Source organism: Rhincodon typus, chromosome 7 (genome assembly GCF_021869965.1).
Source record: "Rhincodon typus isolate 14 chromosome 7, sRhiTyp1.1, whole genome shotgun sequence".
NCBI classification, from domain to species: Eukaryota; Metazoa; Chordata; class Chondrichthyes; order Orectolobiformes; family Rhincodontidae; genus Rhincodon; species Rhincodon typus.
The window spans coordinates 4,677,782-4,690,325 of record NC_063338.1 but is presented as its reverse complement, the minus strand read 5'-3'; the positions used below and the strand labels follow the sequence as shown (position 1 = coordinate 4,690,325).

At 43.1% G+C, this 12,544-nt stretch overlaps 1 protein-coding gene across 12 annotated transcripts in view; it reads left to right on the top strand.

Moving 5' to 3' along the window:
- The first annotated feature begins 10,735 nt into the window (after nucleotides 1-10,735).
- LOC109924607 (transmembrane protein 41A) overlaps nucleotides 10,736-12,544 on the top strand; it is a 30,822-nt gene continuing 29,013 nt past the window's right edge. For all 12 annotated transcript variants that reach the window (XR_007262410.1, XR_007262407.1, XR_007262408.1 and 9 more), the window contains exon 1: nucleotides 10,736-10,955. Coding sequence is in view for 4 of the 12 variants with exons in the window: in XM_048598569.1 (XP_048454526.1) it covers nucleotides 10,807-10,955 (149 nt within the window). In the remaining 8 variants the exon portion in view is untranslated. The remainder of the gene's footprint in view (nucleotides 10,956-12,544) is intronic.

Genomic DNA, 12,544 nt, shown 5'->3' with positions numbered 1-12,544 from the left:
GAGGCGCTGCCGGGGCTGGAGCGACTCTTCCTATCCGCGGGGAGGCTCTGCCGTGGTTGGAGCGAGTCCTCCAGACAACGAGGAGGCTCTGCCGGGGCTGGAGCGACTCTTCCTGTCCGCGGGGAGGCGCTGCCGTGGCTGGAGCGAGTCCTCCAGACCACTGGGCGGCGCTGCCGAGGATGGACTAAGCCATCCAGACTGTGGGGCTTTCTTTTGGCAGAGGGAGTGAGTCATCCAGATGGGTGGAGTCGCTGGTAGCAGGGCCGGGGGGCTCTGCTGGAATCTGCAATGAGTCCTCCAGACCGCAGCTTAATTCAATCTGTATTTGCTGTTCACAATGCAGTCTCCTCTACTTTGGTGAGATCATACAGAGACTGGGGTGACCACTTCACAGAACACCTCTAGAGGAATGACTCAACTCATTAAATCGGACTTGAAATGTTAGCTGTTTCAGTTTTCACAGATGCTGCCAGCACTGCAGCACTTTCTGTTCTTAACACTTGTTATCAACAATGGTCTTCTTCTAACTGCCAGCACTTGAAACACTAGAGATCTATCTTCAGATTCCTCAGCCCACTCTGGTGTTGACCCTCGGTGACTCCTAGAGATAGGATTGCTCGCTCTACTTGGGTGCATTCCTTTTCAAAATTTAGCAATGCTGACTAACCTATCTAATTAAAGCATTTTGCTTCCTGATTTGCAATATTTTTACTACAGATAACCAGTTGGTCAAAAGAAAATAGAGAAAAGACACATGTTTTTAATATCATTGTGATTTTTCTCCTGAATTGCACACCTCAATCAGCAAGAAAATTAATCTTTCATTTGTGAAGGTTCCGGGATCATCTGGAGAGTTGGTAACTGTTATGATCCCAGCTGATGGAAACACTTGGACCAGTCAGGTATCAATGTTAGGCTTGGCTAGATAGATAATGAGTTTTATTTTTGTTATTTATTTACCATGGTGATAACAACAGCTCACTTATTTCTTAACATAGGAACATTGAACTGTTCTTCCACAACCTTCTGTTTCTGAGCTGACCTTAAGCCGCTCATGGCTTCTTTTCTTCTTTCCTGACTATTTTGGAGATTGCTAAACTGCATTTTACAGACCCTTTGTCTCTGAATAGTCTGCCTCGCTCTGAAATAAATTAGCACACACGCACTTGCCGAATGATTCTCTCTTTCTAAAGTAACTTGTTTCAGTCTTTTTTAATAAACATTTTTCTGACCTATGTTTCAAAGGCACTTAATCTTTTCCTCAAGGAGTTTATGAACGTCATTTAAGTGCAACTACATTAATTTCCAGAAAACCTAACCCACTCACAGTGTTGAACATAGAGGATCGAAGAGTTCTGATGAAGGGTCACTTGTCTCAAAATGTTAAATCTGTTCTTCCTCCACAGAGGCTGCTGGACCCTCTGAGTTTCTCCAGCACTTTCTGATTTTGTTTCAGATTTCCAGCATCTGCAGTTCTTTGTTTTATATTAGTTGATTGCAGTTTACCTGGGCCAGATGCATTTTCATCCCCTGAATCCGGTCAATCTCTATTAAGTACTTTTTACTCTAATTGCTGCTTGTTCTTTTCCACAGATAGAATCATTAATATCATAGGCTATGATCATTATTCCTTAAATGTTGCCCCCACTGACACCTGACTGATCACTTTCTGATTAAGTAAGGTCTCCTGAAAACATTTCATAAAATCTTCCCCAATATTCTCTTTTACTGTTACTATTATGTTTATGTTAGCATAATTAAAGCTCCTGATTTTCACTGCTCAATATGTAATGCACCCTTCTGTAATTTCCTTAAAAGTTTGCTGCTCTCTATTTTTCCCACTATTTGGTACCCCGTAAAATACATTGAGTAGGGTATTGGGACCACTATTGTTTCTTAATTCTACCAAATAGATTCCATCCTTGACTTCATCAGGACATCCTCTGTCACTCTTTCTCTCTACATGTTGACATAGCAAGTAGCTAAGCAATTGATTGAGGATAATGAATTAATTGATCAGGTAGTTATTAAGGGGAAGCAGGTGTGTGCGCATGTGCAAGACTGAGGGGTTAATAAATCGTATCCTCAAAAGAATGAGTCGCAGTTCCATTTATACTGACGGTCTTGGATCCACGTCGACACCTCCAACATTATAATATTCTCCTTCATCAATACTTCTTCTACTCATCCCACTGCTTCTTTTTCCTGAGTCAGAAATGTTTAAAGTTTGGCTGCTTCATAGACTCTTGTTTAAGCTTCTTTTGAAGGGGACTGTTTGGATATTGTGATAGGCGCAGATTAAGGAGTGAAGAAACAATGACCTGGATTTTCTGCTTGCCAGACAGTCATGACTCCAATGTGGACAGGATTAACTACAAAGCCTACCTTCTGAGAAACTCTTAAATTGCCCCATACTTGTCTCACACACAGCCAACTACAACTACCCCTAACAACTGAGGAAGGGTCACTGGACCCAAAACATTAACTCTGATTTTTCTTCACAGATGCTACCAGACCTGCTGAGCTTTTCCAGCAACTTCTGTTTTTGTTCCTGATTTGCAGCATCCACAGTTCTTTCGGTTTTTACAACTACCCCATACCCCTTACACCCCTAGACCCTGACCCGACAACATCCGGAACTCAAGCTGCTTCACCTGCTCTGCCCCAACCCTTTACCCCGCATTGCCTTTGACCCCCACCTCCACCCACCAGATTGCCCTGTCATACCCAACCGGACCCAACTCTACTGCTGGACCCAATCCAATTTGAACTGCCACCCCATCCTCCGTGATCTGACTATGCCCCCCACGCTGGCCTCAACCCGACCCTGCTGCTCTGCCAGTAGACCCAACTCGAACCAGAAACGTAGAGCTCCTTTTTGTTAAAAATAAGGGACTGTGTGGGACTGCCACTCCTTGGAAAATCTAGTCTCAATAAAACTAGTAAATTATAAAAGATGAGAGAGAGAGAGAGAGATGCACAGAATTGAGATCAGGTGATGAAGCGTTAGGTCCAACAGATGCAGGGGCAGAGGGAATCAGGGGAAGGGTTGTGGAAGATGGAGCTGAAAGTGATGTTATCAGCAGTGGGGATGCGGGTTGGTGCTCCAAAAGGAAGCCAAGAAGATCCAAATAGGGCAATCAAAGAATATGGTGAATGATGGAGATACAAGGCTAGAAAATGCAGAAGGGATAGAGTGGGCCAAGGCTGTGGAGAAATTTAAAGACAGAGACAGGATTTTAAATATGAACCATCTTGGATCAGTGAGGTTGGGCTGGATGGGTGATTGGGACTGCATGTAGGACAGGGTAGAAGAAATATTTTAGACAAGTTGGAGTCAACGGTGGTTAACAAGCCAGATTTTAGATTCTTAAGGCATGGATTGAAATGCTAAGTTGCTGTGAGCTACATATTCTAAAGCTGTTCTCAACAATCTTCCATTTTAAACTCTTCCAAATCTGTTCCATTTGCTCATCACCCTTGTGCTTGCTGGCCTATGTTAGCCCCTAATCTGATAACATCTCAGTGTTAAAATTCTCACCTTGTTTTCGTATCCCAAAATAGCCTCTTCCACTCTCTATCTCTGTAATCCCCTTCAGCCCCTGAAATTCTCTGAGGTCTCTACAACTTCCAATCCTAAGATCTTGCGTGATTCCAATTTCCTTCATACTGCTATTGGTGGCTGACCGGCTGGGTCTTGAACTATACACACTCTCAGCTATGGAATGTGTGCTGATTGGGACATTAGTTTAAATGAGCTTCAAACATCTTCCATTTAAAGAAGTAAATATGATGCATAAACAGTGCAAACATATCATTGTCTTGTTACAGTATCCTATCCGTTTTGTTTCATGGTGGTTTGGTTTGTTCATAATCAGGTATTGCTATGCGGTGTCCATCTGGAACTGCTCATCTCCAATGCTCCATGAGACTGGGCTGTTGGAGGAAGGAGTGAAGAACAGCCAACAGGAAGATGTGAGATCTCTGAGTAGACATCAACCTGATTTTTCTTTAATAATCACAGAATACTGGGGATGGTGGAGATCTGAAATTTAAAAAAAAACACGAAGTGTTGGAGAAACTCAGCCAGTCTGGCAGCATTTGGAGAGAGAGGAAAAATAGAGTTAATACTTTGAGTGCAACATGACGCTCCTTTGGAACTGAAAAGAGGTGGAAATATGATGTGTTGATGTTGAGAATGGGTGGGAGGGGAGTGTAAAGCATAACAGAAGAGACTGACAGAGCAAAGCACTTGGATTCATGACAGCAGAACCTCAAAGGGCTTTTCTCTCTCAGTTGTCCTCATCTTGGAAGACAGCACCTTGTGAAGAAAACAACTGTTCACCAAGAACTCAAAGATACCCAAAGATGCTGCTGTAGATATGAGTCATCAATTAACCAAATGTGGATGCCGATTTAAATTCTAACACCTCAAAGACTCTGGATTTTAACTGCATACCCTGATTTCCCCCAGTTATACTCTCTCTCCCCTTTTTAAAATTATTATCTCCAGCTATATGTATGTTTGATCTTATGTCCCATTACTTTTTTTTCTCAAGGTTATTTGTTTCTTTCCCTCAAGAAAGCCTTGTAAATGGCTCCTTCATTTTGATTTGCCAACTACGTTTTAGTTGACATGTTATAGCTTCACGCTAAAAAAGAAATAAAAATACTTACTGTGACTGACCTGAGGAGGTTTAGAGGGGAAGGTGACAAAAACAGGATAAGATTAGAAAATCATTAAAAAAGGAATACAGTGTTAATTAATAAGCAGCCAGTGACATTTGGTTCCAAAAGGATTGACACAGGAAAATGTAACACTTCAGAATCAGTTTCTAATTTCATTATGAACTGAAATGTAATAACCTGGCTCAGCTGTTTACAGCAATGAGGAGTTGAGTATACAGAGCAGGATGTGTGTCAGTTTAGTCTGAAATCGGTGTGGTTAGCTGGTTCCTTGACTCAAGCGTTAACATAGACACTATGCCTGACCTTGCTGCTCTTGGGTAGGGAGTGTTTAAGTGGCCTGTGTTCCTCTATGATAACTAGTATCTTGCTGTAAGTTCCTATATGATGACCATTACCGGGGGGGCGGTATGCCTGGTTAAGTAACGCACCGACACTCATCACCTCGGCTTCCTGAAATGTAGCCACCTGTTGAATAGGATAATATCCCATTGAGATAGAGTCTTTCTGGGAAAAAAAAATTAAAATGTTGGGAAGGAGAGAAGAACTTTAATAAAACAGGCAGAATTAAAATAGTCTTTCACTGCAATGTTGACTGGAAGCAAGGACTCAGAAAATAATCCTCACCCTTCTCTTTACATGCATCTTTCAACTGTCTGGCCTTTACATTGAGTTTAACAATTAAAAACAAAGGAAGTCAATCAATAGATGTGAGCAAAAAACAGAAATTGCTGGAGAAATTCAACAGGTCTGGCAGCAGCTTTGGAGAGAAAGCAGATTTAAGGTCCAGTGACCCTTCTTCAGAACTAGTGTGGCATCAAGGAACCTCATTCTGAAAAAGGGTCAGTGGACTCGAATATTAACTCTGCTTTCTCTCCAAAGATGCTGTCAGACCTGCTGAGTTTCTCCAGCAATTTTTGTTTTTGTTTCAGATTTCCAGCATCCACGGTTCTTTGTTTTATTTATACACAATGTGAGAGATGAGTTGGCCAAGGAATATTGGGAAATTAGATCAAAAGCTGTAAGAGTGGAGAAACAAGGTAAACATTTGAAGAAATGTTTGAAGAGATAATTCTCCATGAATCCATAATCGATGCAGAAATTTAAAACGACAAAAGAAATGTGATCTGTGGCTAACTAAAGGGGTTTATAATATTGTCTATAAGTTATGTAAGCTTTAGAATCGGGAGAGTCTGAGATCCAACAACAAATGGGCCAAATGGCCTATTTCTACTATCATTCTATGATTCTATGAATTACCAAAATACTGTATGGAGACAAATTAGAATATAAACTTAAATGATCAAGACATATTAAAACAGATGGTAAAAGGATAAATGTAGCTAATATAAATGTAGATCCCTTAGAAGCTGACATGAGATATTACGGGAATAAAGAAATGGCAGAACATTAAACAAATTTTCTTTGTTTTTATAGTAGAACACACCAAAAATGAGTCAAAAACAGTGAGAAACCAAGGTCAAATGAGATTGAGGAGGTAAATCTAAAGTAGATAATATTAGTAAAGAAAAAAGTGGATACATTAATGGCACTAAAAGTTGACAAATATCCTGGACCAGTCAACTCAGGATCTCATCACAGCCTTGGCTCAAGCATTAACTTAATTCCAGAAGTGAGGTGAGAGTTACTGCCCTTGATATCAAGGTCATATTTGACCAAGTGCAGCATCAAAACTTCCAATGGCAATCAGTGGAAAACTTGCCTCTGATTGGAGTTGTACATAAAACAAAGGAAGATGGTTCTGGTTGTTGGAGGTCAGTCATCTCAACTCCAAGACATCTCTGCAGGAGTTCCTCAGGGCAGTGTCCTAGGCCAAATCATCTTCGACTGCTTCATCAATGACCTACCTTCCATCATCAGGTCAGAAATGGAATGTTCACTGATGACTGCAAAATGTTCAGCACCATTTGCAACCTCTCAAATTCTGAAGCAGACTGTATCCAAATACAGCAAGAACTGGACAATATCCAAGCTTGGGCTGTCAAATGGCAAATAACATCCATGCGGCAACGACTATCTCCAACAAAAGGGACTCTAACCCTTGCTCCTTGACATTCATTGGCATCACCATCGTTGCATCCCCATTATCAACATCCTGATGACACCATTGACCAGAAATTTAAATGTGCTAATCGTATAAATACTATGGCTACAACACAAGGTCAGAAATGTGGAATTCTACAGCAAGTAACATACCACCTGACCTCTGAAAGCTTCTCCACCATCTACATAACACAAAGTCAGGAGTGTGATGGAATACTCTTTGCTTTTCTATATTAGTGCAGCTCAACAACACTCAATAAGCTTGATACCATCAAGGACAAAGCAGCCTGTTTGATTAGTACTCCATCCACTACCTTAAATAGTTACTCCCTCCTCTACCAACACACTGTGACAGCAGTATGTACCATCTACAAAAAGCACCTCAGAAACATGTCAAGGCTCCTTTCAAACTTGCAACCTCTATTGAATGGTAGGACAATGGTAAATGGAAAAGCCCTGTGGAAAATTGATGCACAGAGAGATCTGGGTGTTCAGGTCCATTGTACCCTGAAGGTGGCAACGCAGGTCGATCGAGTGGTCAAGAAGGCATACGGCATGCTTTCATTCATCAGACGGGGTATTGAGTACAAGAGTTGGCAGGTCATGTTACAGTTGTATAGGACTTTGGTTCGACCACATTTGGAATACTGCGTACAGTTCCACTCCATACTCCCCCCCAGCCCCACCTCACCCGGCACTTTTTCCTGCAACCGCAGGAAGTGCTACACCTGCCCCTACACCTCCCCTCTCACCCCCATCCCAGGCCCCAAGAAGACTTTCCACATCAAGCAAATGTTCACCTGCACATCTGCTAATGTGGTATACTGCATCCGCTGTTCCCGTTGTGGCCTCCTCTACATCGGGGAAACCAAGCGGAGGCTTGGGGACCGCTTTGCAGAACACCTACACTTGGTTCGCAGTAAACAATTGCACCTCCCAGTCGCAAACCATTTCAACTCCTCCTCCCATTCCGCAGACAACGTGTCCATCCTGGGCCTCCTGCAGTGCCACAACGATGCTACCCGAAGGTTGCAGGAACAGCAACTCATATTCCGCTTGGGAACCCTGCAGCCCAATGGTATCAATGTGGACTTCACAAGCTTTAAAATCTCCCCTCCCCCAACCGCATCCCAAAACCAGCCCAGTTTGTCCCCGCCTCCCTAACCTGTCCCTTCCTCCCACCTATCCCCTCCTCCTGCCTCAAGCCCCACTCCCGTCTCCTATCTACTAACCTCATCCCGCCCCCTTGACCTGTCCGTCCTCCCTGGACTGACCTATGTCCTCCCTACCTCCCCACCTACACTCACCTTTACTGGCTCCATCCCCGCCTCTTTGACCGGTCTGTCTTCTCTCCACCTATCTTCTCCTCTATCCATCTTCTATCCGCCTCCCCCTCTCTCCCTATTTATTTCAGATCCCCCTTCCCCTCCCCCATTTCTGAAGAAGGGTCTAGGCCCGAAACGTCAGCCTTCCTGCTCCTCTGATGCTGCTTGGCCTGCTGTGTTCATCCAGCTCTACACCGTGCTATATCAGGGATTAATCAACTTGGTTTTTGTTAGGGGGAGGTCATGTCTGACCAAATTTATTGAGTTTTTGAAGAGGTGAACAGATGTGTAAATGCTTTTGGTGTTGTCTACTAGGACATTGGCAAGGCTTTTGATAAGGTCTCATGTGGGAGCCTGAGAGCAAAGGTAGGAGACCATGGGATGCAGTAAATCGAATTCACAATTGGCTGAGTAGCAGGAAGGAGAGATTGATAGCTGAGGGATTTTATTCCAACTGGAAGTCTGTGTCCAGTGGGTCCCGCAGGGGTCATTATTAGAGCCTATGCTATTTGTAGTTTATATAAATGATTTAGACGAATGTAGGAGGATTTATCAGTAATTTCACAGATACAAAAGTTGGTGAGGTTGTAAGCAGTGAGGAAGGTAGCCTTGGATTAGAGAAAAATATAGATAGGCTAGTCAGATGGGCTGTTCAGTGGTAAGTGGAATTCAATCTGGATAAACGTGAGGTGATGCACTTGGGCAGGACAAACAAAGCAAGAGAGTACATGATGAATGGTAGGACCCTGGAAGCACCGAGGTTCAAAGGGACTTCAGTGTGCATGTATACCGGTTCCCTAGTTTATCAGGACAAATGGATAAAGTGCTTAATAAGGCATATAGTATAATTGCCTTTATTAGTTGGGGCACCGAACTTAAGAGCCGGGAGGTTATGCTGGAGCTCTATAAAATGTTGATTAGGCCCCAGCTGGAGTATTGTGTGCAGTTTTGGAATCCACCTTATAGAAGGAATGTGATAGTACTGAAGAGGGTACAGAGGAGATTTACCATGATGTTGCCCGGGCTGGAGAGTTTCAGTTATGAAGAGAGACCCAACAGACTGGGGTTGTTTCCATTGAGCAGTGGAGATTGAGAAGGTACATGAATGAAATGTACAAAATTATGGAGGGCATGGATAGGGTAGACAGGACAAAACCTTTCCCTTTGATGAAAGGATCAATGATCAGGGGCATAGATTTAAGGTAAGGAGCAGAAGGTTTAGACAAGATGTGAGGAAAAATTTCTTTTGAATCTGGGAATCTGGAACTCACTGCCTGTAAGGATGGTAGAGGCAGAAACCCTCATAAGATTTAAGAAGTATTTAAGATGTACAAGGCACACAAGGCTGTGGGCCAAGTGCTGAAAAATGTAATTAGAATAGTTAAGTGCTTGCTTTTTTGACCTGTGTGGACGTGATGGGCCTAAGGATCTTTTTCTGTGCTGTAGATATCTCTGACTCTATAACAAAGTTTACTCATGGAGGACAAGTGAAATGGGAACGGCTGTTGCTCAGGGCGATGGGCAGGTGGCTTTTCCTATTGTTTTACAGGTAGCAGGGTGAGCTGCAGTCCGTTCTCCAGCACCTCCTTTGGCCTCATGAACCTCCTCCCTGAAATGGGAATATTTTGTTATAGTCTGTAACAATCATTCAGAACTCCTCTTATTACATTTTTTGTTTCATTGCTTTTATCTTGCTCCATTTTCGTCTTTTAATCAAGTATGTCATTTAATCAATTTCTTTCTATTCTTTACATCACCCCCTTCTCACATTACCCTCGTCCCCACCTATTCCCTGGCTTTGCATTTGTAAAGGCGTTCGTGTTACAGTTTTAATGAAAGGCCATCAACCTGAAGTGTTAAATCGATTTCTCTCTCCAACCTGTGTGATCTGCTGAGCGTTTCCCAGATTTCTTTTCTTCTGTTTAATACAATTTCCTCGATGTGCGTCAGACCTGTGCGTTTTCCAGGAACAGCAGGCTTGGTGTTTCTGCAAAATTTCTTGTCAGCATGTAATTCTTACATGGTGTGAAGAGATAACTTATTAGACAGCGCTATCTATCTTAGTCAGTGGGTTCTCCTTATACAGATCCCTTTGGTTCCGTCAATGCCCATTTCTGAAGAAGGGTCTAGGCCCGAAACGTCAGCCTTCCTGCTCCTCTGATGCTGCTTGGCCTGCTCTGTTCATCCAGCTCTACACCTTGTTATCTCAATGCCAATGCTCGTTCTTTGGGAATTCCACAAATTATTTCAGTATTGCTCAAAACTCTGTGCCTGGAGCAGAGCTTCAGTCTGGCCATTCTAAAGCAGCAAGTGCAGCATGATAACTGTGGAGTGAGTACATGTGACATTAAAGCTAATTCAATTCATTTCAAGTTACTGGGGGCCAGTCATCTACAGTTCCAGGGCCTTTAGTGCTGTGGGGACATGCTTAAAATTAACACTAATGGGTAGCCGCTGGGTTAGACAAGCAGTTTATGAATCTGGAATCTAAAATTTATCTCAATTACAGTGGTCATGAATGTATCTCAAACCATCAACAAAGTACCAAGGTGGAACTGGGGTGTACCGTTGCCATGGCGCCGAGGGGGTGGGGCCGTTGTGACGTCTAACAGCGCGCCGCCGTGACGGTCATGTGACGTGCCGGCGGGGCGCCTGCGCACTGCCGTGCTCTCGTCGTCGACATCGTCAGCGCCAGGGAACAGCGTGGGCTCCCGGTTTCGGGTCTGGGTTCATGTCGGCCAAGTCTCCTGTCGGCTTGGTGCTCATTTTCGCCGCTGCCACGGCCTATCTGTACGTGCTGTCCAGCAACCTGCCCCATGCAGCGCACAGCCGGGAGCCGTTGAACGGCCAGGAGGAGGAAGAGGAGAGGCAGGAATCCAGGTGAGCGCCGGAGGAAGAAAGGCGAGGAGAGAGGGTCCAAATGGGGGATGGTACAGAGAGAGGCAGGAGTCATGGCCTCCTATGTCTGTCGGTGTGCGAAGGGAGTCTGTTGCTCATTGGAAATGGAGGTTTGTGCACAGCAAGGTTACACTGCCATCTGCCCCACTGAATTTGGCTGTTCCGTCCACCTCCGGGCACTTGTACTGTTGGGGCAAATTGAGTTGGATGGTCATATTGGCCGATTCCTGCTCCTATTTTCTATCCTTCTATCACCGACTGATCATTTGTGGTCTAGCTTTCTTCCCTTCCCTTCTCCACCTCACGGTATCCCAGTGATGGTCAGAGTGTTGGCTGCCGCCATCTTTTTCAGGTAGTGTTTCCGATCGCAAAAACTCTTGTGAAAACAAGATTCTCTCTGTCTCCTCTCCAGATGACTGATTTTAGGCAAGTTCTCATTACTGACTCATTAAGCAGAGGAATTAGTTTTTGTCTTTACTCTGTCAATGCCTCTTGTCATCTTAACCTACCTGATGTTCTCTCTTCTCAACGAGTTGGGAAATTTCACACTTGTATGGTGCTGGAAAGAGTTTTTCTCAGTTATGTATAGATTTTCTGGTATCTGTAATGTTATCAATACCAATTTAGTGTGATTTTATTCTTTGAAAGTGTGAAGGAGTTGTGAGCTAAGTTGGCAAAGCTAGATGTCTTGCAGGTACTGCAACTGAAATTGTTTAAACCAGAGTTATCCCAAAGATGTGCTTACTAACAAATGTGTTCCAATCACTATGTGTGGGAAAGTGCAGTAGATCCATTAGTGTCTGAAAGCAAAAATCTTGTTTTTTTTTGCCTGATGTCCCCTCAAAATTGAATAAGATTGATCAAATGATATTTGTCCACTGTGCTGTTTGTTATTGACTTTTATGGGTGTTCTTCCTTTTGATAGCAAGGATCTTGTTTTTTTAAATCACTGATGTTAAAGGTGATTGTTTTGTAACTTCCCTGCTCATGTTCTGCCCTGTTTATTTATAGGAATTACGATAGCTGTCAGCAAGTTCCCTGGCACACTACCTTTTTCTAACAGCTTCTTGGATGTGTGCAGGAATCCCTCAGCTATTGCCTCCTAGATTGCTTTTGAAATATGTGGATGCAATCCATCTGGAACAGGGATTTTAATCCTTTTTAATTAGTTTATTCAATGAGACCACTTTTGATCTTAGATCTCCTATATTAGTCAGTTTGATGGCCACTTGTCCTATCTCCCTGGTAAATTCATATGCCTATAAAATATTGTACATTCTGTTTCATGTTACTTGTTAATGTAATTTCATAGTTCCTCTCTGCCCTTTTAATTGTTCTTTGAACATTCTCGTGATCTCTTATTCTCTCTTACCCTATGCATTTTTGCTGTCTACGTAGTTACTGTCACCTCATTCCTAACCTGTAGTTGTTTCCTTGTGTCTATCCATGGAGTTATAATAGTGTCTAGTTTTTCTCTTTACTTTTAGTGGACTTTATTTTGGACGAACTTTTAAATGTTTCCCATTGTTGATCGATCTAGATTGCAACTACTTACCTGCTTCATCACTATG